Here is a 23,540-nt window from a genome sequence, read left to right on the forward strand (position 1 = left end):
AGACACTGGCAAACATACTGCACGCATGGTAGTAAGGAAGGGAAGATTTATACTTTAACTCTGAAAATAGAATTAAAAGCTAAAATATAAATCATACTTTCACTAAATATCGCAACAGCAAGAGATAAATTATGAAATCTTAAATGTGGAAATCTGTACAATAGCATGTGCCTAGAACCAGTTGTTCATGTATTACGGTCTTGTACTTGAAGATAATAGACCTAAGAGACAAGAACTAAACCGAAAAACATTACAGAGAAGAGTGTGTGTCGTACACCCAACAATCGATGTGTAAGCAGGGATTTTCATCATCGCCTAATTGTCGGCAATAACTGTGTGTGTGTGTGTGTGTGTGTGTGTGTGTGTGTGTGTGTGTGTGTGTGTGTGTGTGTGTGTGTGTGTGTGTGTGTGTGTGTGTCCTTCCTGTTACACTGGGTAATTCATTCAAATTAGTGGTAAGGTAGGTCAGGTTCGTGCCTGCAGCCCATAGGCAGATTATCTTTGACCTTTCTACTACATCTGGTAGAGGGTCATATGAGATAATTATGGAAATTATTATGAATATTTACCCCAATAATTTTGATAATTACCCGAATAAAACTCACTTAAAGTTCAGTCAGCAAGTCAAACTTAGTGCTTACTCTATCTCGTCTCCCTCCCTCTCATTTTCCTGCTTCAAACTTAATCAGCTGACAGAAGGGAGGCATACACAGCCAGTCCACTTCCTACTAATACCTTTGTACTGAATTTGGCTGCAATTCACATAGAGGGCAGTTGCCCTTGATGGCACTAAGAGTTTGAGGAAAGTGAATCAGGTGAAAAGACCATCTAAAGTGGAGGGACGTCATATGTGACAACACAATATAAATCTGGCTGATGTATCAGCTGCTAACTCTGAATGGCAGCTTTAATAACTATATTTCACTCTCAAACTGAAACAGGTTCTAAACCAAAATAGCAAATACTTTAAAGTTGCATATGGTGTGTGATATCACAAATACTTACATAAAAGTATTTCATCCGATTGAAAAGGCACAAATGTAATCTAATGGAACTATATCTATGTTTGATAAAATGTACGTCATTAACGTAATATTTTTGGGCTACAGCTCCATAGACCTTCATCCAATCTACTTCAATTACCTTGTGAGTGCATCCTACACAATCAGGAAGTTGAGAGAGTGGAAAATTCTCTGTAGCCATTCTCTCAGTGAAACCATTCAGATTTTGCCACTATGTATTTTGCCTAAAAATGTGTGTTGTGACCTACAGATAATTGTGTTACTTTGTGAATACAACACGTGTTAGGTCATGATGGTAATCATGCACAAACGACTTGAACAAATGTAATTTTAACATTTTAAACTGTTTTTAACCGTATGAATGATGTTAACTATTTAAGTGTCTATTTACTGTCCTCCTGCTCAATACAGATGCAAACTAGCTTTTACAGCTAACCCTGGCATATTTCCATTGGTTGTAATATTGATGTTGATCAATGTGCATTGTCCCTGATTAAAAAAAATTATAATAATAAAAATAAAAAAACTATTTAAGTGTTTTTAAAAGTTTTGCATTACTTTCTCATCACACTCCAAGAATGTATCTATGAATGCACTTAACTTTTTAACTTTTAACTTTTTTAACGTTTTAATACCTCTGCAGCTCAATCTTACAGATAATTACTGATAGTGAATTTACTGTTATTTAAAATGTGACTAACTCAAAGTGCATTACTTTTAACTTGCCACATCAATCCACTGACCTCATCGAGCTGCATGTTGCATCAATCCAGATCTCCAGCATTATTCTTTATTCCTTCACCACCACCGGTGTCGAAACTCAATTGGGGATGATGCTTTGCAGCTTAACCTCTTTAAATCACAGGTAACAATATGGTCTGACCAAACTAATAAAACTAGCTGCTATAGCTGTGCAGTCCTGGACTCCAGCAGGCCTACAAGAGACATGACAACAATGTCCATAAAATGATGAGAGAATTGAAGGTAATATATATGATTTTAGAGGACTGCTTGTGTGCGGCTGAGTTAGAGCAGGAAACAGTGGGATGGCAGCATGAGGGGATCCCTGCACAGGCCTCCCTCTCTCCCTCTCTTCCATCTGAGCTGCTTGTGCATCTGGCATGAAGGTGAAGTGCTTGATAAAATGGTGCAGCTAACAGCTGGTTATGGTAACCAGGGGATGGTGGCCATCAGAAAGAGCCCCTTTGTTTTCTCAACGTTCGGCACAAGGCGGCCAAATGTCACACAGTTGACCCCTGATAGATGCTTGTCTCCTGAACCGAGCAATAAGATAAAGAGTTCCTTGACAAAACCCTGTGGAAATGAGCCAACGTCAGCTCCTGGAATGCCTCCTCATTTCCTGGAGAACAAATATGTTTCATTCATCCTGCAACAATAAAGTACAGTGACAGTAAATTTATAATTTAAGCAACCCGACCTTGTTTGAATTCTTTATGAACTTCAAAATGAGTTCTAAAGAAGCTAGATTCCCCCACAAAAGACTCAGAGCATTTCAGAGAGATTCAAAAAGTAAAAGCATACATTTTTTACACAGATCATGGTTACAATCTAAAATCATAAACCTCAGGTATTCTGATCCTCGTGTGCAGTAACTCTTCTGAAGTTCTACTAACAAGATTAAAACTCAAACAGGTCAAGGTGAAAACAATTTCAGGGGAACTTAGACACTTGAAAACAAAAGAAAACGTATCTGTTAAGCTACATTAATATCCAGATAGCCACTTGAGGCAGTAGAGCAAATTGAACATTGCTCCAGTGATGTAGACGTGTGCTCCAGGGCGTGTCTGTACACTGTGACATCACTGCTGGGCGGGGTTTTAGGTGCCAGAGAGAAAACTGGCCACACTGATCAGTGGTGCTGGATGTGATCAGCTACATTATTAGTTTGCTCTGTTTGGTGGGTGAGTAAAGTGTTTGTGTGCCCAAAACAGCATCCAGCACATCTAAGCAGTTTGTAGTTTTCAGCTTTCTCCATGGCAGCCTTGTGATCCTACATAATGTGATCATGATCACAGGGCCAGAGCCTACAGGTTTAAATGAGACTGACTAACTGAAAAGTTTTTCCATTGGCCATTGTGCTTTTAAAATGAACTGACATGAACTGGGATGCATTTACAAGGACTGTGGCCAACAAAGCCTTTGTCTCTTTTCAGATCCCTATGGCAACTAAAAAAGAAAAAAGAGGTTCACCTCACTATTCATATCATTTAAGTGACTGCAGGACTCATAGATGTGGATGAGTTTCTCATAATAAGAAAGCGCATTTGGCTGAAATCACAGCACAAAATCAGGATTTCAGCAGTACAGCTTGGAAATGTATTGACTGCTGGTCACGTGTAGTATTAATAGGCCCTTTATTTGGTCAATGTGTCATAATTGTAATTCATACAGTAGAAGTGAGCAGAGAGAGTCGGAGAGAAGCAAACAGATAGAAGGCAAAACCAGCTCATACCAGGCAGAATGAAAATATGACATCAGGAATAAATAAAAACGTATTTATAGCAACATTTAGCAAATTTTCCAGCAGATTTTGCAATGACAGCAGCTCCACAACAGTTTTCTATTATGCCTTCAATTTGGCACAGCCACATACAGCCCAGTCATATAGTAGCTTTTAACCTATCATTGTTTCATGTGTTCCCTGCACCGTTTGGTTGTGTCTTGTTTTCCCATTTTTGCCGGATACTAGACTTGAATGTTGTGATGCAGATCAGGATTGACTGCGCCGCCACTAACCCTTGAAAGTACCTGGACCTTGAATGTGGAATCAACTATTGAGCTGTGCCCAAATTTAGTTCCAGGAACTTGTCCTCTGATGGAGCGGAGAGCAGTGAATGGAAAAGCTGAGAGAGAACCTCAGACAATGGATACATGTAGCGATACTTCTTGTGCTTGAAAGGGGCAATCTGATCTCCAGCTACTCACCAAATCAGTGCGTCTGAGGTTTGGTGCTGGGCATGCTGTGCACAGTGGATTCATCAGAGCCATCTGCTGCTGCTGGATGGGAGTGAAGTTTGAGAGCTGGAAAAAATATACTCATGCTGATGATAAATCACTGTGGCTCATCATATTTCCAATGCAGTCATTTATAACATCCGATGATAAAGATGATAGTATTTTCCTATTGGTTTAAGCCATTGACTGTTATACCAACAGACCGGTACTCTATTCAGACACGATAGAAAGACATTGGCAGTGTATTATTCTGCTGTTGCCTGGAGAAAGGAGCTCAGTTTCTCACGTTACATCACTGAGAAACTTACAGGACCTTGCAAACATGTGAATGTAATAGAGTCGCATGAATAGTTTTGCACAAACCCATCATGAATGATACAGGCACATATTTGATTTAGGTGGGACACTAGGGAGGAGCTGTATCTGATATGAGAGGAAGAAGCATTTTGATATTTTTAGACAGCACACAGAGCTGTACAGACAAAGCTACTATTGTTCCTCCTGTCTGAAGGCTTGCTGGCCCACAGAGGGATGGCATTGTCTTATCATGTAACGCTACCAGTGATCTTGTCAACGATAGCACCCTCTGTTTGGTAAAGTAAGACAAGTATATCACAGCCACTATTAGGTCACCTCGGCTCCGCGCAGGGCTCGACTGAGTCCTGCTGAGAACAAATGGAAGTGAAAGCAGAAACCACCTCTTTTAAGACAACATTCCTGAGCAAGAGAACAGAGAGAGAGGGTAGAAGGATAGAGGAGGGAAAAGCCTGAGCAGGGATTCTGCTTGACAAAGTGCCATTTTCTGAATTTCGTGTTGCTTTTATATTTTTTGTGAGGGGGGGGGGCAGTTAAAGAGTCACACTCGTGCAAAGCCATCCTTTGAAATGTAACACCCTGGTGCTGTGCCACTGTGAGGGGAATGACCTGAACGTTCAGCCTCTGTGCTGATTATTACCCATTATTACTTATGACACAGCAGGAAGACAGTATTGTCAGATTATTTCCCAAATCCTTATTCTCAAATGGTTCCAAAATATGTTCCATATTTGATATGTAATAAAACGCAATTTTTCAGACTGCTACGACGTTCCTCAAAGGCAGCGAGGCAAGGGCTGGATGTAAGTATCCAGCACCAGCGGTCACAGCACATAATCTCACCAGTTGATCTTCCAAGCAACAGGAGCCACAAAGCAGAGTTAGCATTAAACCCTAACCGACCAGCATGACGACAGTTCACTGGACTCACAAAAAGCACCAGAAAAGACATCTTCTTTCTCTCCTTCCATTGACTTGGAAACGTAACTGGGCCTCACGAGCAAAAGACAACACAGCTAAGATTGTTTAACTAGCAGTGTATTGTATTGATAATATTCAATGTACTCACTGAGCATTATTGCTATGTCTTTTATTTATTAGTATGTTCCAAGGTCACAATACTATCACAGTACATCCAGTAGATCTCTTCTTTATCTAACCTCTCTTCTAACCTCTTTGGACTTACCATCTCAAATTGGCCACACACACACACACACGCTCTAATGCTAATGAGATCCTATTATTCGACCATCAATAATTATATCTGATAATTATCAATTATTTGCTGATAGCCAAATTTAATGAGAAGGTATGGATGCTCAAGGCGCAACAGATTAGACGTGACAGTGTGTTCAGCTCCAGCTGCAAAGACAATGTCAAGTAAAAACCAGAAACCTCCTCCTTGCTTGTGCTGATACTACTTTCTATTCGAGTGAATCAAAGAATTATTCAGTAATCCAACAAGGCGAACCCTGACAATTGTCTTTCTGTGTCACAAAGCGAATGAGAGCGTGTCAACACAGTTCCTATGGGGAGCACGATTAAAGCACAATAAGAGTTTGATCATGTACATCTGTTTAGTGTTGGAGCTGTGATATTGAAACATAAATATAAGCATACTCTGTAAGTTATTGCAGATGGACTGTCATTAACCCATTGAGTTATGTATAAATTCCTTTACAGTGTCTTTGAGACACAGCAGAGTCCAGAGCTCAGTTGCTGATATTATATTCTTTAGAGGCACAGTCAAATAACAAATACATTTAGTAATCGTTTAGGGAATTCTTCTGTTTTCTCTTCCTGTAAGAAAAAACATTCTGATGACTTCTCCTGCACTTGAGGTGTTTATTGATCCATTCTGATAAAGTCAGACTTGACAATTAGCTGGTTGCTTGTAGCGTGTGATGTCATGAGATGGAGGTGCATCTGTTTGGAAATCAGCAAGAACCTTTTACATTTCTACAAGAATGTAGTTGGTGTCTAGTTTTCCCTTTTGTCCTCCGCTCCTATACCAACACTGCTGGTGGAGGCCCAACAGATTTTTGGAATCACTCCATCAAAGTGGTTCTCCTCGCTTAATCATACCCACATATAAACAAGCAGAAGCAAATGGTTTAATCCAAAAAGATCTCGACATGACATGATTTAGTAACGAAGGCTAGCACTGTGTCTATAAGGATGTATAACATAACTAGCATGTAGGATGTTGTGTTACCACCTGACCAACATGTCGGATGGTCACAGGACACTAGTATAGGATGATGGGTACAACTGTTGGCCATAGAATTACCCGGACAAACACTGACAAATATCGACCAAAAATACTTTGGAGAGTGATAAAGGAAAAAAATGATTGCACTCTGTACTTAATAATTATTCTTATGTTAAAGTGATCTAAAGCCTTGTTTCAAGTGCATTGAAAACATTCATACATCGACATCTGTCAACATCATCATCCAACAAAGTACTGCTGAGCTCAGGATCAGAAATGTTATTGAATCCCATGAATGAAAAACAGACTCCACCAATAACAATGAAAAGTGCAATACAAAAAGGCAATTACTGGATATACATTGAATGGCTGAATAAAAGACGACCATAACTAATACTGAACATAAGGTTTGATGTAATTCATATTGAAAGTTCACTTATATTTACTCAGAATGACTTTTACTAATGTTTCTATTTTAACTGTCCTCTTCACTGCTGTTATATGGATATTTCCCCGGTGTGGGACTAATAAAGGAATATCTTATCTTAATCAAAATGTTTAGGAGTGTAACTTTAATGTGTCCTCCTGCACACAACAGTGACGATGATGATGAAACATCACAAGATCAGAGAGAACAGAAAACAATTTGCTCTGTGTAGACATGATATGTAGGGGACATGGAGGCCACAGTCTATGTTTGGACCCCCAGACTCAGAGACCTCAACTCAATCCAATGCAACTACACCACGTGTCTCGGTTTTAAACTTGTCTGTAGTTGTTTTATGTCACTTTATGGTTGTTTTGCATCACTGGGCTCACTGTCTCTTCTCAGTTGGTTTGCATCTCCATGTGATGGACTTGTGAAGACACAGTCATCCAGGTTATTGTAACTGCAGGACTTCTGTATGCCTACATACAAAACTGGACATGCTTGTGTTTCTTCAGTTCAAGAAACCTTTTGTGGTGATTTTGCATCATCTTTGTGCGTCTCTTTGCAGCCCTTCTGCCACTTTGTGGGGGTTTTAGTATGGGTTTTTTGGCTGTTGTTGGCCTGTGTCTGGCAGGCTCTATCATCAGTACTCCATCCATACAAAGAGACACAGGAGACCTTCAGATACACAATCTAACACTATTAATAGATAATCAGACTGATAATAGTTTTTGAACACACCTGCCCCATGTCTCAGTGACTGACACCCGAGTGGACCCATGAAGACGTCTACAGTAACGACATCACAAGAGCAAAGTCAAGCAGGTCAAGACACAAGAGTCAATGATCTGATCTGAAATATTGCTAATAATCCTTCACTACGAGTCAACACAAGAGTAACTTGTGTTTTCCAAACAAGTTTAAGTTTAATCATCTATCTGCTCGTGTCAGACTTCTTTTTGCTGATGTCACTCGTTTCCAGATCTTAGCGATTAACTATCATTACTAATGGGAAATATTGTTGAGTTTTGTTTTAAAAAAAAATAAACCCTTCTGTCGAATTGGGGAAGCCTATTTCAAATTTCACTTTAATCTCTCACTGTAAAATCACCCCCACACACACAAAACAAGCAAACAGTTGACAACCAAGAAACGATAACTTATAGTTTATTCCCACATTTGTTTTGTTTTACATTTGAAAATCTGCATATTCTGTACATTCAGTAGTTAACGGTGTGAAAGACTTCCGAAAGCCACATAAGTCAATGTATGAAGTGTTTCCCTGACTGTGACGACCAAAGTCTGCTGAGGAACTGATTGGAGAAGGCAGTCAATGTACGACGGACTCATTCACGCACAAAATACAAAATCAAATCCAATCAAACCCACACCCAGGTTGAGAAAGATGGACCATATGGAAGATGAAGCAGAACTGAAATGAAATGACAAATACACTGAACAGTCTTCAGTGTTCACAGTTGCTCAGATGTGGGAATACTGCAGTGTCACAATGAGTGAGGCAGGGAGGAGGCTGCTTTAGGAGTTTTTGGATTTAGAATGTATCAGTACCAGTAATAGTCCAATCAACTGGATTAAAACATTACCAAAACTACTTCAGGGTCCAACATCAAAACCAGGCAAAATAGTAAAACTCACATTCTTAAATTAGTGCTGAGCTAGAATTGAGACTGGTTTACTATGGGGGCTCAACAAGAACAACTAAAACTTTGTGGCGGACATTTTTTTAAGTTTGGAAATGTTCAGCACCAAAATGTTTTAATGCCAATGCAGGCTGGTAAGTGGTAACGACTGGAGCAACACAATCCAAGCTGCCACTATTGTTGTGCTTGGTGCTGGCATTGGCGTATATAAGCATATACAGAGACGCCAAGAGTTGGTTCACTGACACTCGCACCTACTCAAAACTAGTCCCCTGGGTTCACATTGGGGGACAGGATACAGACAAAAACGTGTGTCCTTCAGTAGACTGGTGTCAGGTCTGCACCAAGCAAAAGCTTGATGATCTTATCCAATTATTAGGTCTCAAATGGTTTGCCAGGTGGAACACAATAGAGGTAAACTTAGGAAAAAGAAATGTGGGTAGCTTTTCAAACCTGTGGCTACAACTTAATATCACATCCAAAACTTGAAAAAGTTTTGGATGTGATATGAAGTTGTGTCAGAAAGTGTGGTATAATTATAGAACATCTGCTCACATTGTGTGTTCAAAATGCAGCAAAAAGACGATTTCAGCCATGAAACGCATTTGAAAACATGGCACCGAATAGATATAGACATGCTAATGTGATATCTATGTGTATTTTTATGGGTGCTTTCAATTCTCTATTGGACAGTGTAATCTATGTCTGTTTTATGATTGGTTGTTGGGGCCCAAGTGTAACATCATCATTATCAGACGTTGGATCATAGTTTTGGACTGAAGGTGTCCTGTGGAGTTTTTGACCTCTGCTGCCTGTTAAGTCTGTTTTGTGCATACACACGCATATGACGCACATTAGATAGAAAGATGATCCACACTATTCCACTGACTGACAGCTGCACTAATGCTAAATAAACAGTAATGCACCATCAACTGCAAATAAATGAAAATTGCCATCTAGTAAAAACAGACGCAAACAACTCAAGTAGTCAAACTATTTCTGTTTTTATGTGTAGGTTTTATGTGGTAGGAAATACATTTGAACATTTGTTAGACCGCAATGTGTTAAAGTGACTAATATGAATGTAAACATTTGTGTGTTTGAGTTGTTGTAAATTAAAAGGGCACCTAGATTTAACCAAATTTCTTCCAAAACTGTTTACTTTTGTCATTTCTAAGGGCACAGGAGGGACACACAGTCAGAGTCCTTCATATTCAGAGCTGCATTTAAACCAGCAACCTTTACAACACCGTGACACTATATTTAGTCTTTGAAGAGGCTTTGATGGATGCAGCCCACTAAATTAGACACAAGAGTGTAAAATACCAGTTTAAACAAATCCATGCAACTCCTCTGACCCCGAACTATTTATGGTAACAGGCAAAAAGTATTTGTCTCAGTTTAGCTGCATACAAAATCTCATACAAAGCTGCTAAGTCAAAATTAAACAGGAACATTAAAGTGACATTTGTAATGGATTTGTTAAGATTTTAGGGAAATCAATTTTAGGTGCCACATAAGTTCACGATGCAATTTAAACACATGCAGAGGCAAATAAAAACATATTCTTGTTGTGTGGGTATTTATTTAGACCCCTACAATTTATTTTTTATTGTCAAAATGAAAACTTCACAGTATAATCCTCACAACAGAGTAACATTGCTGCCATAGAAATAAAGAGAACACTTCCAAATTGTTCCTGCACAAAATAACTTGAAGTCGCACACAAAAAAAGAAATATTTGAGTCACACCAAACAGATCATATTATATCCAAACTTTAAATACATTAAGAATACCAGAAATAATTGCTTAAATAAATTCTACAAAAATATCTGTTGTACATATTTACATAAACTGTAGTGATTGTGTCAGTGTTATCCAAAACAGACTATAAACTGTTATTCTTATTAAACCACACCGTCACAGAGTAAATGTGGCGCTTTCAGAACAGAAACGAATCACAGTGCACTCACTTCAAACTTAAATGTTCTACATATAGTTTAGAAATGTAAAACGCAACTTGATTGGTGGTTGATCGTTACTCAACTCTTGAGCTGTTCAACACTTAGTAACAATTAATTCTATGCATTGAACTTAAATTTGAGAATAATTCTGACTGCTTGTTATATTCTTCCTGGTCTCTGTGCAAGTCATTCCTGTATATCAGAAGCAATGTGGAGCAAAGAGTAAATCTAATCCTGCTTGATTTCATTACAGCACCAACCTCGTGACCTCAATCTAAAACCTTTCCTCAGCTTTCTGTTGATACTTCAAAATTCAGTTCCAACAATCAGCAGGGAGCTGGATTGACCTTTTGTTAACTTTCACTTCAGCCGACGTGACATTTAATGTTATGTTGTCACTGTACAGATTCAGCCCAGTTTTAACTCCAACCCACCCTCCACAAATTTTAGGCAAATTTGACAGTAGAGCGGAGTCGGATTTCCACATTCTGGCACGTTGTGGCTGGCTGTTGTTATAGAGTGACGATTGATATAAGAGAACAGACGGGGATCCACCTTATTTCTTGTAACACTGCTTTTCTCTGTCCACATAACTAAAGAGCTACGATTAAATACTATTCATCAATTGTTTCTGTGTGGGACATATCTGTCGATGGGCACAACACCAGCTTCATTTGCTTCATAAGTCATTGAAGTAATTGGAGAAGCTGGTGTTGATTGGAACCAGATTTAAACACTAAAACAAAATCAGACTGTACCTTGTAGATATTTTTTTAAGTTATCTGTATGTAAGTAGCTCAACACTTTGTGATTCTGAGCAATAACATCTCCACTGCAGCAGGTCCAGTTTAGCGTCCTATAGGGGTAAATAAATTAAAGTATATTCATATAAAGTACACATTTGATGACAATCTGAGCCAACAAGGATAGCATTGCGCACAGTAGCATAAACAGAATACTATCTGCAGTCAATTGAGGTTTCTTTTTCCCAAAAAAACAATAATTGTCGCTCACACAAGCTGGCTCCATTTCCATCCTTCATCAACCGACTATAAAAAGGCTGAAATGGATGAGTGACATGGGAAACTATTTGTGAAGTGTTGAACTGGACAAAAACAGGATCGACCTTCCTTCAGCATGTAAGGAACAGACATGTGGACGTAGTGATTGCATAGTCTTCATAATTGATAGCAGAGAGGGTTTTCAGTCACTCTTCTGTTGTTCTTCCCTTCACACATTGTCAAACTTATGTTTTAAATAGTCTTTCATAACCTTTGCAATTGGTAGATCCTCCAGGAACTTCAAGCTCTGAAGGCCGATGCAGTGACGGATTTTTATTCGACACAAGTCTTGTAGAGTCCGTGGTTGTCCTGAAAGAGGAATGGAAAGAGTCGTTATACAGAGGATTTCCACCAGAGGAGGTTCACTCCATTCAGGCCCATGTTAGCCGGTGTTTGCTTATTGTGTTCAAGTCAACATTGGTGTTTCGTCAAACGGGAACCAGAAATTAGAGTAATGCAAAACCAAAGATAAGTGTTCGACCAAATGTATTACCAGTGTCACTATGACGTACAGTAGTTTTTCTACTGGTGAGCGCTGCCTGCGACACACTGACCATCAGCTCTATCTTCATTTGTGTGTTAAGTATGTCTATGACTAAGTATGCCATGCTGTATTTCTGTACAGTCCTCAAGCTCCACCAATATCTCTCCGCAGCGTAAGTTATATGTTACATCCTGCCTCTACCTGCTGCACCACCCCTCGCCTGAATCCAGCTGAGAATTTAATACTGCTGTGAACTCTTCTTAGCAGAGAACCCCCTGCTGCATTGTGATTATGATATGTATGAAAACTGCTTCTGAGAGAAAAATGCTGCTGTTACACATGCACTGCAACCCTGAACTTTTCTATGCATTACCAAGAGGAGATGTATGTGTAAACACAAATGTCCAATAAGTTGAACCTAAGAACTGATGGATTGCAGAGTCAGTGTGATTGGGAAGATGTGGAAACATGTAAAGGGTGATGGACATTTGGTTTGAAAAACAGGAAAATAAGAAATTTGTTACAAAGCCTCACAAGGCTCTTAAAAATGCAGGTAATGAGGAGCCCCAGGTTATGTGTTGTACAGACTGTTCAGATTAAAGATTGTACATTGAAAATGGGTTAAAGGTTATCACATATGACCTTCCTAATGAAACTTCAAATTGTCTTTGTCAGTCACATGGATAAAAGTTTGGGTAAACTAAAGAAAGTCCAGACCAAATTATTAGGACAGTTACACATTTTGTTGTTTTTCAGGCTTTAAGTGCTGAAGAACAGAACAATATTTAATCCATATACTTATGTCTGTATATGTCTGTACTGTATTTTGTAGTGAAAAGAAGTAAATACAACCGCTGCAGCAAGAGACATTACAAATGTTATTACACTGAAGGTAACTAAAAAAGCAAAAGTTTCAGCACCCTACTGAGTCAGTACTTAGTACCACCCCCCTGCCAGCTGTTAAGCACAGGTGTGGAAATATTCTGCTTCGAGGTTGCGTGGCAGCGACTTGTACAGGGAAACACAGAGGAAAGAATGGATTCCATTAAATATCAGTGAATTCTAGATGCAAATGTCCTGCAGTCAGTCGAGACACTGAAACAGAGACAAGGCTGGCGTCTACAAAATGGCAATGATCCAAAGCAGACGTCAAAACCATCTGTTGCTACAGTTGAATGCAGAAGTTCAGGCACATATGGACAAATTACATATTCTGTTGATTTCTGAAGTGAAAAATAATTAAATGCAATGTTCTGTAGGTGGTGAACTAGGATTTTTCAAGCCTGTTTCACAGCGTTTTTTTGACATTAGAAAAGCACAGGTGTTACTCATAACATGTTCAATTGTCCAGGTAAAACATGAACATATGACACCCTGTCCACACTAATGCAACTGCGTTTCAGCCTCTTGTCCACACGCAAACAGCCTTTTGAGTCACTAAAACGATTATTTGGAAACGATTACCTGGAGTTTTGCAAACATTTATGTTTGTCTTTTGAAATTTAAGTCATTGGCACAACAGCTGGGAGAAAGAAGTTAAGAAGATGAAAATGTAAACAATGTAACTCAACTGATCTTTAAAAGATATATTTAATGAAAAATAACACCCCATCAAAATTAGGATACCTTTACTAGCAGGTTGAATTAACCCTTTTCTAATTTTTATACATCCATCTCCAGGCAGCATGTTATGACTAATTTGTTGATGTAAAATTCACTGTTGTGTTTAAGGAAACACTTTTATATATATTGCCCTTCTCTATTGCACAACAAAGTCCATAAATCACTTTGAAAATGTATATTTATATGTGGAGTGGTTATCTAACTCATTTGGGGCTGTTGAAGAGTGCTTATGTATGTAGCTCATGTAGGGTTGTTCTAGCGCACATTTAGTTCTTTCTTTCATTGTTGTTGGTTAAGGGTTCAGGTTTGTCAGTATGCAAAAGCTAGCTTTAGGTCAACAGGCTGCCAGAGTTGAAAGATACTGAAATATCTGCCATTTTTCAATCATTCATGGATTTTAAGGTCCACACATCAAGACTTAGATGGATCTTTGCACGAGGACAGCTGTGCATGTTGAACTTTCTGTCAGAGGAACAAACTAAGAGTGCAGCAGCTGAAAGAGCTGGGGGTGCCTGTCATTCTGTGTGGGATGAGATTTTCGTGTCATATGAGTTAATCCAGGAGGTGGAGGTGTAATCAATAACCCGGCAGATATGTGATCTGGCTGATGGCTCAGAGTCTCTGAAAGGACTTCTGTGAATCAGTGCACAGCTCTTTGATATCTTTGATATCAAACTTCAGGGGGCAGGAATGCAGCCATTGTTCCTTCCAAATCAGAATGCTTCAGGTAACGTGCTCTCCTGTTCTCTGACCTAGGATTGTTCTCTGACTGAACACTGGTCATTATAGCCTTGTGTTGGCAAGCAGCCCTCTTTCACTCTATACATTTCTCAACTTTTGCCTCCTCTCATCTTACAATAAAAAAGATCTATCGCTTTTCTTACTAAACTTGGACTCTTTTTCTAAACGCCACCCACTATAAACAGATATCTTTTCACAGATAGGGACATTAACTTTTCACTGTGCTACGCTGCATTTGCTAACATGAATGCAACACTGGCTAGTATCAATTCTTACAAATATAGTGTGCACTTCAAAATGCAGTTATTGAGGCAACAATCTCCATCATATGAAATCTTTCATTTTGAAGTGGATTTGAAGGGATTCTTCGCACATTTACAAATAAACCAATGCCACCTGTGAAATGTATTCTGATCCAGTTCCAGAGGCTATTATTTTAAGCACCAAATGAAAATGTGTTGACACAAATACCTCAATGGGCTACGTGTGCACTTCTCTCTGATGGAAAGAAGCGAAAACCAAGCTAAAGTGTCACGTTTTTACAGAAAGAGAGAAGATGTGGCCTCTTCCAAATATCGCAGGAAGGAAGAGAATAAGTAACAGAAAGATATGTTCACATAAAGAATTGTCTGCTTGATACAAACAAATGACTCACACTTTCTGTTTATCTTATATCTTGAGCTTTTTCTATCAGTTACATTTAATTGATTTCTCCTAAAACTTTGAAATGATTATTATTATTGTTATTATCATCATTATTGGTGCACTTTTCTTCATGTGTAGGTTGTATGTAGGTTTGACTTACTGGTGACCTCCTGCAGGAAGTCCAGACAGGGCCGGCTGATTCCTGACATGTTAACGGATACAGCTACAGGTGTCTGCCCGTCATAGTTCCTGGTATTTGTATTAGCTCCATACGTGTAGAGCATCTGGGCGCACAATACATCATCCCTGAGGGCAGACAGGTGCAGGGGAGTCTGGCCATCTTCAAGACGTCCCAGGTTTGTGTCCGCTCCCCTCTGCAGGAACATGCGGCAGTACGAGTGATTGCCTTTGATGACGGCATACCGCAGCAGGAAGCCATTCTGAATGTCAATGTTGGCACTGTGGTCCAAGAGGATCCGTACGCAACTGGAGCGCTCACGGATGATGGCCAACTGCAGCGGCGTGGTGCCTTTATCGCTCAGTGGGTCCACCTCGGCCCTGAACTCGAGGAGGAGGCGTACGAAAGAATCTCGACCGTAGTGGGCGGCCACGTGCAGCGGCGTCCAGCCGTCATTGCTTTTTGCATTTATAATGTCACTGCGAAACTCGGATTCCAGCATCAGTCGGGCGATGCGTGCTCTGCCATGCATAGCAGCATAGTGAAGTGCTGTGAAGCCACCTATGAAGTCCTTCACTGTGGGGTCAGCTGCACAGAGGAGAGAGAAAAAGAGAGGAAAGTCAAATACAGCAGGAGTTGTGCTTTAAGGCTGTGGCTGAAGGTGCCCTCTAGCTAATGTGCACTAGCTTCATTATCACACAACAGAATTCAGAAAAATACAGAGTAAAACCTTTAAACCTCCTTCTGACTGTTCACATCAGTTTCAACGGGTCTTAAATTGCATCTATTCAGAACAAGAGACAGGACAAAGTATCCTGAGTATTTTATGTTATTTTTCTTCAGAGGGAAATTGTATTTAAAAGAACAGTTCATCTGTGCTACTAATGGCAACTGGAGAGAGTTCCAGAAAAGTGGCCAAAGATTTCCTGACCACAAGAATTTTATTAAGTGATAATATGACTGTGTTGAGACTGCAGCTTTGTATGCTGCCCCCAAGTGTCTAATAACAAGAACAAATGCATTAAGGCAGATTTAACCCTAGGCAGTTTTTGTTTATTTAAATTTCCAGCTGAAAAAAAGATGATTAATTCAGTTATAGCACCACAACTATCAGGCCTCTGGATTATAAATAGGAGACATGAAGAATGACAGATAATGAATATTAAAATCTATTCATTACAAAATCCCTCAAAACACTTATCGGACATAAACGATTTATCTCAAAATTAAGCATTTTTTATTGTCAGCAAAGGATGAGTACGAATGGGTATCCACAGGCTGGATTACGTCTTAAAAGCTTTTTTTCACATCATCATCCAAGGTCATCATTATGTTAAGGAACTTTTGACTTTCTGAAGACTGCAGAAGAGCCAATTTTGAAATTAATATCACAAAAGAGACACAAACATAGACCCCTTATGTCAAAGTATGTTTGTCAAGGAAATGAACCATGCATGTAAATTTTTAACTAGGACTTTGTCTAATACAGAAGTGAATAAATGGCTGTCTTATCCAGTAAAGTAACGCCCTCTAGTGTTCACACAGGAAAACCTGACATGGCATGATGCTCGAAGAGAAAGCCTCTGACCTCCATGCTCCAGAAAGACTCGAACACATCTCTCTTTTCCTTTGGCAGCGGAGAAGTGGAGCAGAGTCCAGCCGTTGGCGTCGCGGATCTTGGGCGAGTATCCTTGCTCCAGCATTCTCCTGACAGTGCAGACATCCCCAGCTGCCACTGCAGCCTGGATCTGCAGCTCCTCATGAAGCTCAGGGTTCCTTCTGCAGTGATGGTTCAGCATCCTGTCACATTTCGGAAGGGGAATGTTCATCTGTGCCTAACCGCTGTTAGGAAAAATCAGTGAATACATTCTGTATGCCTCAGGGAAGTGGCTGGGTTTGTGCAGCGCGTCTGACGTTTCTAACTCACCTGCCAATTGTATTGGATTTGGCTGCAATGCTGTTTACCCCTGAAACTCCAGAAGTGTTTTGCGGACTCAAACACTGCATATCCAAATTATTATAAACTCACCAATTCTGGTGGTACTGATACCTACAGTACATATTTACATCTGATCTAATTTAATGATTACATTATTGGTAGGTAGCGATTTTAATCATCAAAACATATCCACTTTCAATCAAGATGTCTTTCTTAAAAAAAGGGAGAAATGCAGATAGAGCTGATTCTAAGATATTGGTGGGTATTGATATTTGGTCTGATCTGGGTCTATTTTAATGGATCTCTATTGGAACATATATACCTGATGTAAATTAGATTCTTTCATAATTGATACTACACTGTGTTTAGTCCACCTCCACCTGCTGATAGTGCAACAATCTCCTTTACCAGAGCAAGGCTCCACAGTGCCAGCTTTTTACTGCTTATGTGAGTGAAAATTATAATTGTGTGAATGTAAAAATATCAACATTGTTTATCACTGAGTTGAGGCAACGTGGCTGATAAATTATCATTAGCAGCAGGGTACAAATCTATCCAGGTAACAGCTGCACACCTTTAGCCGGTGCTATAGTTTACCAATAAAAAATAAAACTGTTCAATATTAATTCTGTGAGTAATTTGGAAGCAGGTTAAAATTAAAATTGACTGGTATTCTCTGTGAGCCAGTGTCCAAAGAACTTTTGTGTAGGTAATGTGGGACAACTAAACTTCAGTCGGTTTATTTCCTGTTCTAACAAAATCTAGTCAACATGACTTTTACATGGGTTTACCATGGACATCACATGACTTCATGGGGGAGATGTCACAGAAAGGGGCGGAGCAAGTGTCAGTCAGAAGCTCCCACTTGGAATTGCATGACACGGTCAATAACATAGGATTCTGACAAGATAAATGTTAAGGATATAAATCTTTCATAAATAAGACAAGGATCCTAATTGTTAACAAAGTATGTTTGTGATGTATTCAAGCTACAAAATATGCATTGAGATGTTGAAAATGTGTTTTAGGGTTTTTTCACCTGCAAGGACTGTTTGTTCCTCAAATAGACCCAATAGAATGGTGAATTACTGAATGAATAAACTGTTATTGTTCTTTTTGCTTGCTGTTTGTAGAAATGTAGTAGTTTTTTTTTGTAAATGTGATTCACTTTTAATAGAATGTTTTAAATATATTTTATATTTTCTTTATTAAGACTAAGGTTCTTTATAAAAACAAATAGGACTTTTATATGCTTTGCTTCCCTTTTTCATAATGCTTTTTGTGTGGTTAGAAAACATCTTGAGGATTGCAGAAAGGTATAATATGTTGATCTAATGTGTAAAACAGATATTGGAATCAGTCGCAGAAGTCAAAATTGTAAAAAATGTCCCAGATTACCAGAATTCACCCCTATGTGCAAGTGTCATGTTTGCAAAGGTAAGACAGTCCGCGCGCTGAAAAAACGTACGATAGCATTAACTTAACATGTGGATCCTTCCCACTGACAAAGTGTAAGACTGTCCCCCATTTGGGGCTGGGCGATAAAACGATAAAGATCATTATAGCGATATAACTTTTTGATAAAATTTGAAGACATGTCGATAGAACTCATCCCATCCATGTTTTGACAGACAACACGAACAGCCAATGATAATGAGAATAGTGCCGCGCTGAACCAATCATGTGGCTGGAATAGAGTTACGCCCACATCAGGTTAGGTTGACACACAGCTCAGAGCGAAGGAGGAGCAGCAGCACATGTGTTTGTGTTTGTATTTCTGCAAAGAGGTGGAAGACTCTGAATTGATTCAGTGACTGAACATAATCGATTCATGTTTTCCGCTACATTCATTGTTTTAGCTGTCCACCACTGAATAATTATAACTACCGCTGCTCCAACACAGACGCTCATTAAAGGTCCAGGTGTCCATCTCACCCCTTTGACCTGTGCTCACTTTACACTTTAACAATAAACACCATCACAAGTTATTAGGACATGTACAGGACTGACGTTTAGTTTGTGTTTGAGTCGCTCTAGATGTCTTTATGAGACACATGTTTAAACCTGCTACACAACACTAGACGTGACGCCTACAGTCAGGACATTAGGGTTAAAGTGACCGGAATGATCCGGAGTCATGATCCGACAACATCAATTAATAACTATTTTAGAATATAGGACTAGATGGTTAATATACCATGTGATTAACACACACACACACACACACACACGCACACGCACGCACGCACACACGCAAAACGGTGTTTTAACTTCATTGTTGCAGAAGAAGCGACACCCGAAATTATCCAGGAACATAAATATGAATTCAGCAGGTTTTTATAAAGATCAGTTCTACCTGTTAGTGATTAGAAAACATCAGAGGGACAGAGTCACTTGTTGACCTGCGCAGAGTAATGTGCCTGAGTTGTGCCTGCGCTGATTTGATTTATATCGTGATATTAAAAAAATGATCATGATAAGGTTTTTTTCTATATCGCCCAGCCCTAACCACAATGTAGTTACCCAATGCAGTGTAAACATAACCATGTTCACATAAGCTGTCCAGGTATATTTTGGAGAACATCCAGTCCTTAAACAATAGGGGCAGTTTTAACCACAGGCTCTGAAGATGCAGCGGCAGAGTTTCTACATGAATTTGTTAGACGCAGCCCAAATTGAAGCCTGACTTAAACCACAGCTAAGCTGAGGAGACAAGAGCAGCCCTGATAAATTCAGCTAACTTCTCTTGTTAGGAGAGATGACTTCTTTTCATTCAAATTCTTGAATTTAAATAGACTGAGGGTATGAAATACAATGTACCTTTTGACCAGCTGGTAAGATGGACTTCTCTTAGTCATATCGGAGCTGCACCTGTAATGATACAGCTGCACAGTGAGGGAGCCTGAGAGGGAAAGGGGAAGGCACCTCTGTCTTCACTTGTGATTCCTGCAACACACAAAAACACTGTCACTGTTAGTAATGCAGCAACAATATCAGATGGTAAGGTATGCTCAATACTGTCAGAGATTATCTGGACATGTTGTGGATGTACAACCAACAATACTAGTAATAAGATTAGCAATAAATGACTAGAATGGGAAGTGACACGTATGTTGCAAATACACAAGTATCTAACTGAAACAGCTCTGGTTTTCATTTTGAAGACATGTTAAAAGACTGAAGACAAATGGCTAAAACATGACAAAGAGACAGGAAAGTGAACAGGATATCCGCTCATCACACCCAACACTGTATTTACCTTTAACTATGAGCCGGTGGAGGAACAGCAGTGGACAATGGAATGGCTTTATTTGCTAACATAAGCAACAATGCAAAGCACGAACAAGTAAACTACATCGACAACTAGCTAAACCTAAGAGCAGCAACTGTGCACATGGTGACAACTCTTGACACACACTACAGGACATGTAGTTAATGTGACATTGTGACACAGAAGCTCTCATTGTGAGGCTGTTGTTGTCCAGGCTGGAAGCTAACGCCAGCAAGCTAACAAACTCACTAGCGCCAGCTCGCTAGCTAGTGCTGACTTTTTTGTCACAGCACAGCTGGTCACACACAGACCTCGACACAGTGTGTAAGGTCATTACACGTCACTCTGCACATGTACTGAGGAAAAACAACAACTTTAAACAAGTGTAAAAACAAAGATTTACTTGACAGACGCCGAGTCGACGCTTCACTTGGCCAATCAGCTTCCAGATGGGCGGAAGAGTCAGAGCTGCATACTTCTGTCCCTTCAGCTGTGAACCAGCACCGAGCAGCAGTGTTGTCCCCAGAAACCTCTGCGTGTGTCCGCTGCTGCGATCTTCACCATCATCTCTCTGTGGAACAACCTGCTTTAACAACAAAGTGTCTCTCTGTGAACCTCAGTGACCCAGCAGCAAAAACAACCACACTTCCGACTGCAAGCTTTCACAATAAAAGCATTAAAGTATACTTCAGCTTTTGCAAAAATGAAACTAACAACAATACTCCTATGTGAGAAATGTTGCTGCTGACCCAAACTTTAGGTGCACTATATACATATATATATATTGGGGTCATTTAAGACTAGAATCGCACCTGTCTTCGTTCCTATTAGACTATTAAAAGTCAACAGAAATCAAAACAGAATTGCTAATCAATATAGGTGCAATTAAAACATTTCATTTATTGACATATATACTGAACTGACATTTCTCTGTGCAGAACGAAACTGTTATAACCATACTGGAACTTTTATTTTATATTTTATTGTCTTCCAACAGCGTTTGTCATGACAAACAGATCAGTCTGTCAGTGGAATACAAAACGAAGCCTGCCAGAGAAGACTACTCTCTGAAAACAATCTCACTTTTGCCAAAGCTTTTGAGATTGCTCTCAGCTAGAAGTATCATATCACATGGAACATACATACGAACATTCCCACATCTGCCATTACAGAGAGCTAGAGTTTAGCTTAAAGCTTATAATGGGGGTTGTGTTCTTGTTTTGGGGCAGATCACAGCCAAAGTAGTCTAAGAGGGTCAAACTACTGATTTGCCACTTATAGTTGTTAAAGGTAATTGGTCAACATTGTGTAGCAGAAATTGGCTCAGGAAATTCAAGCTAAACTGGCAGCAGATTGTTAAGATAAATAAGTGGAGCCAAAAGGAGACTATGAGACTAGCGACTGAATTATAAACAACAGAGATTTAATAAGACAATCTAAATGTGAATGGTGAGTCCATGTATTTCCAGAGAAGATTCTATGCAGAACGTCTGTCTTAGGGGGTTCAGAGTCCATACAGAGCTATGATTAATTCTCAGATGAATGGACAGAGATTGAGCTTGTGTGAGCATCAGGCATAATGCAATATGGAGAGGTGTTTGAATTATCTCCCTCTGAAAAAGTTCAATATTTTTGGAAATATTTCAGCTGAGTGCAATGAGAAGGATGATAACACTATCAAGGAGCTTGACCCCAACACAGCTAATCAACTGCAGCGTTCCACATTGAATGCAAAGGGATTAGAGTGGTTCTGATCTTCACATCTCATTTGGGTCAAGAAGGTAAACAAGTGCATTTTCCAAAATGTCAAACTACTGCTTCAAGATCCCAAAATTTGAACCATTTCTTTGATCTTCACCATCATCTCTCTGTGGAACAACCTGCTTTAACAACAAAGTGTCTCTCTGTGAACCTCAGTGACCCAGCAGCAAAAACAACCACACTTCCGACTGCAAGCTTTCACAATAAAAGCATTAAAGTATACTTCAGCTTTTGCAAAAATGAAACTAACAACAATACTCCTATGTGAGAAATGTTGCTGCTGACCCAAACTTTAGGTGCACTATATACATATATATATTGGGGTATATACATATATATATTTCTTTGATCGACATCAACTCTGTAGGGTCAAAAGACAGCCAGATGACTCTGTTTCCATGTCCAATTATTGTATGTATTATTATTTCTAGGGAAAAAAAATGTATTGTATATGTATTTTTTTTAAATAGATTTACTTGGTTGTAAAATTGTTGTGATGAGACAAGGTGTCTACACAACATCCACTCGACATAAAATAAATCATCAATTTTCTAAATGCCAGTGCAGCGCCCATTCTAAACCTGCCTGTTTGGAATGGGCTGTTTGCTGTTTGTGTGCAGGGCTTTTATTAACAGTCTATGGTGCAGAGTTAGAAAACTATGGTTCATATGGTTCCATTTATTACTGCACTGTAACAAGTTTCTGTATTTTTTAGAGCATTATTACTGTATAATCAACACATACAAACTATAGAAACAGTGTACAGCATGTTGCTGTAGAACTGCAAGGAGCTAGGTAGCTAGCATAGAACTATGCTAGCTACCTAGTCCATTTGGAGAGGCTAAATATTTGTTTTTCTCTTACTTGCTAGCCAGGGGTAAAAAAATAGCTGGGTCAAAGCGAACAGAACACCACAACAGGTGAGAATTTTAAACAGCAAAAAATGTATGAAACTATTTATGTATTTTCTGAGTTACATTGCTAGGAAGACTGCTACAGCTAAGTTTTATAAATTTCAATCAACTGTTACACCAACCATGACTGTGTCATAGAGCAATTAGTATTGCCCATACATTTCCACTTCTTTATCTACTAATTCCAGAAATCTCCGTCTGTTTGTCTGTCTCTAAAACTCATTTCTCTTGAACCGATCACTTGGCTTGTGTATTTGCCCAGTGAAGTGCAGTTTGGAATTTGGTGCGATTTGGACACTTGATACATTCAATATTAAACTATCAGTAGGTTCTTACCTACTT

General features: G+C 39.3%; 1 protein-coding gene across 5 annotated transcripts; it reads right to left on the minus strand.

Annotated features, from left to right (window-relative positions):
- Positions 1–2,099: 2,099 nt before the first annotated feature.
- asb7 (ankyrin repeat and SOCS box containing 7) lies at positions 2,100–22,506 on the minus strand. 5 transcript variants are annotated; one of them, XM_034581690.1, is made up of 6 exons: positions 20,927–21,158; positions 20,073–20,198; positions 16,902–17,113; positions 15,296–15,901; positions 11,793–11,951; positions 2,100–2,110 (listed from the first exon to the last, which is right to left on the minus strand). In XM_034581690.1, exons 2-5 carry the CDS (start codon positions 20,108–20,110, stop codon positions 11,812–11,814), a joined length of 996 nt encoding a protein of 331 aa, XP_034437581.1. In that variant the 5' UTR covers positions 20,111–20,198; positions 20,927–21,158; the 3' UTR covers positions 2,100–2,110; positions 11,793–11,811. The 5 variants fall into 5 exon arrangements, with proteins under 5 accessions (XP_034437581.1, XP_034437580.1, XP_034437579.1 ...); XM_034581689.1 differs by lacking the exon at positions 2,100–2,110 and adding an exon at positions 22,404–22,506 and having other exon boundaries at positions 11,371–11,951; positions 20,927–21,106; XM_034581688.1 differs by lacking the exon at positions 2,100–2,110 and having other exon boundaries at positions 11,371–11,951; positions 20,927–21,177.
- Positions 22,507–23,540: the final 1,034 nt, after the last annotated feature.

Source organism: Hippoglossus hippoglossus, chromosome 3 (assembly GCF_009819705.1).
Source record: "Hippoglossus hippoglossus isolate fHipHip1 chromosome 3, fHipHip1.pri, whole genome shotgun sequence".
In the NCBI taxonomy this organism is placed as follows: Eukaryota; Metazoa; Chordata; class Actinopteri; order Pleuronectiformes; family Pleuronectidae; genus Hippoglossus; species Hippoglossus hippoglossus.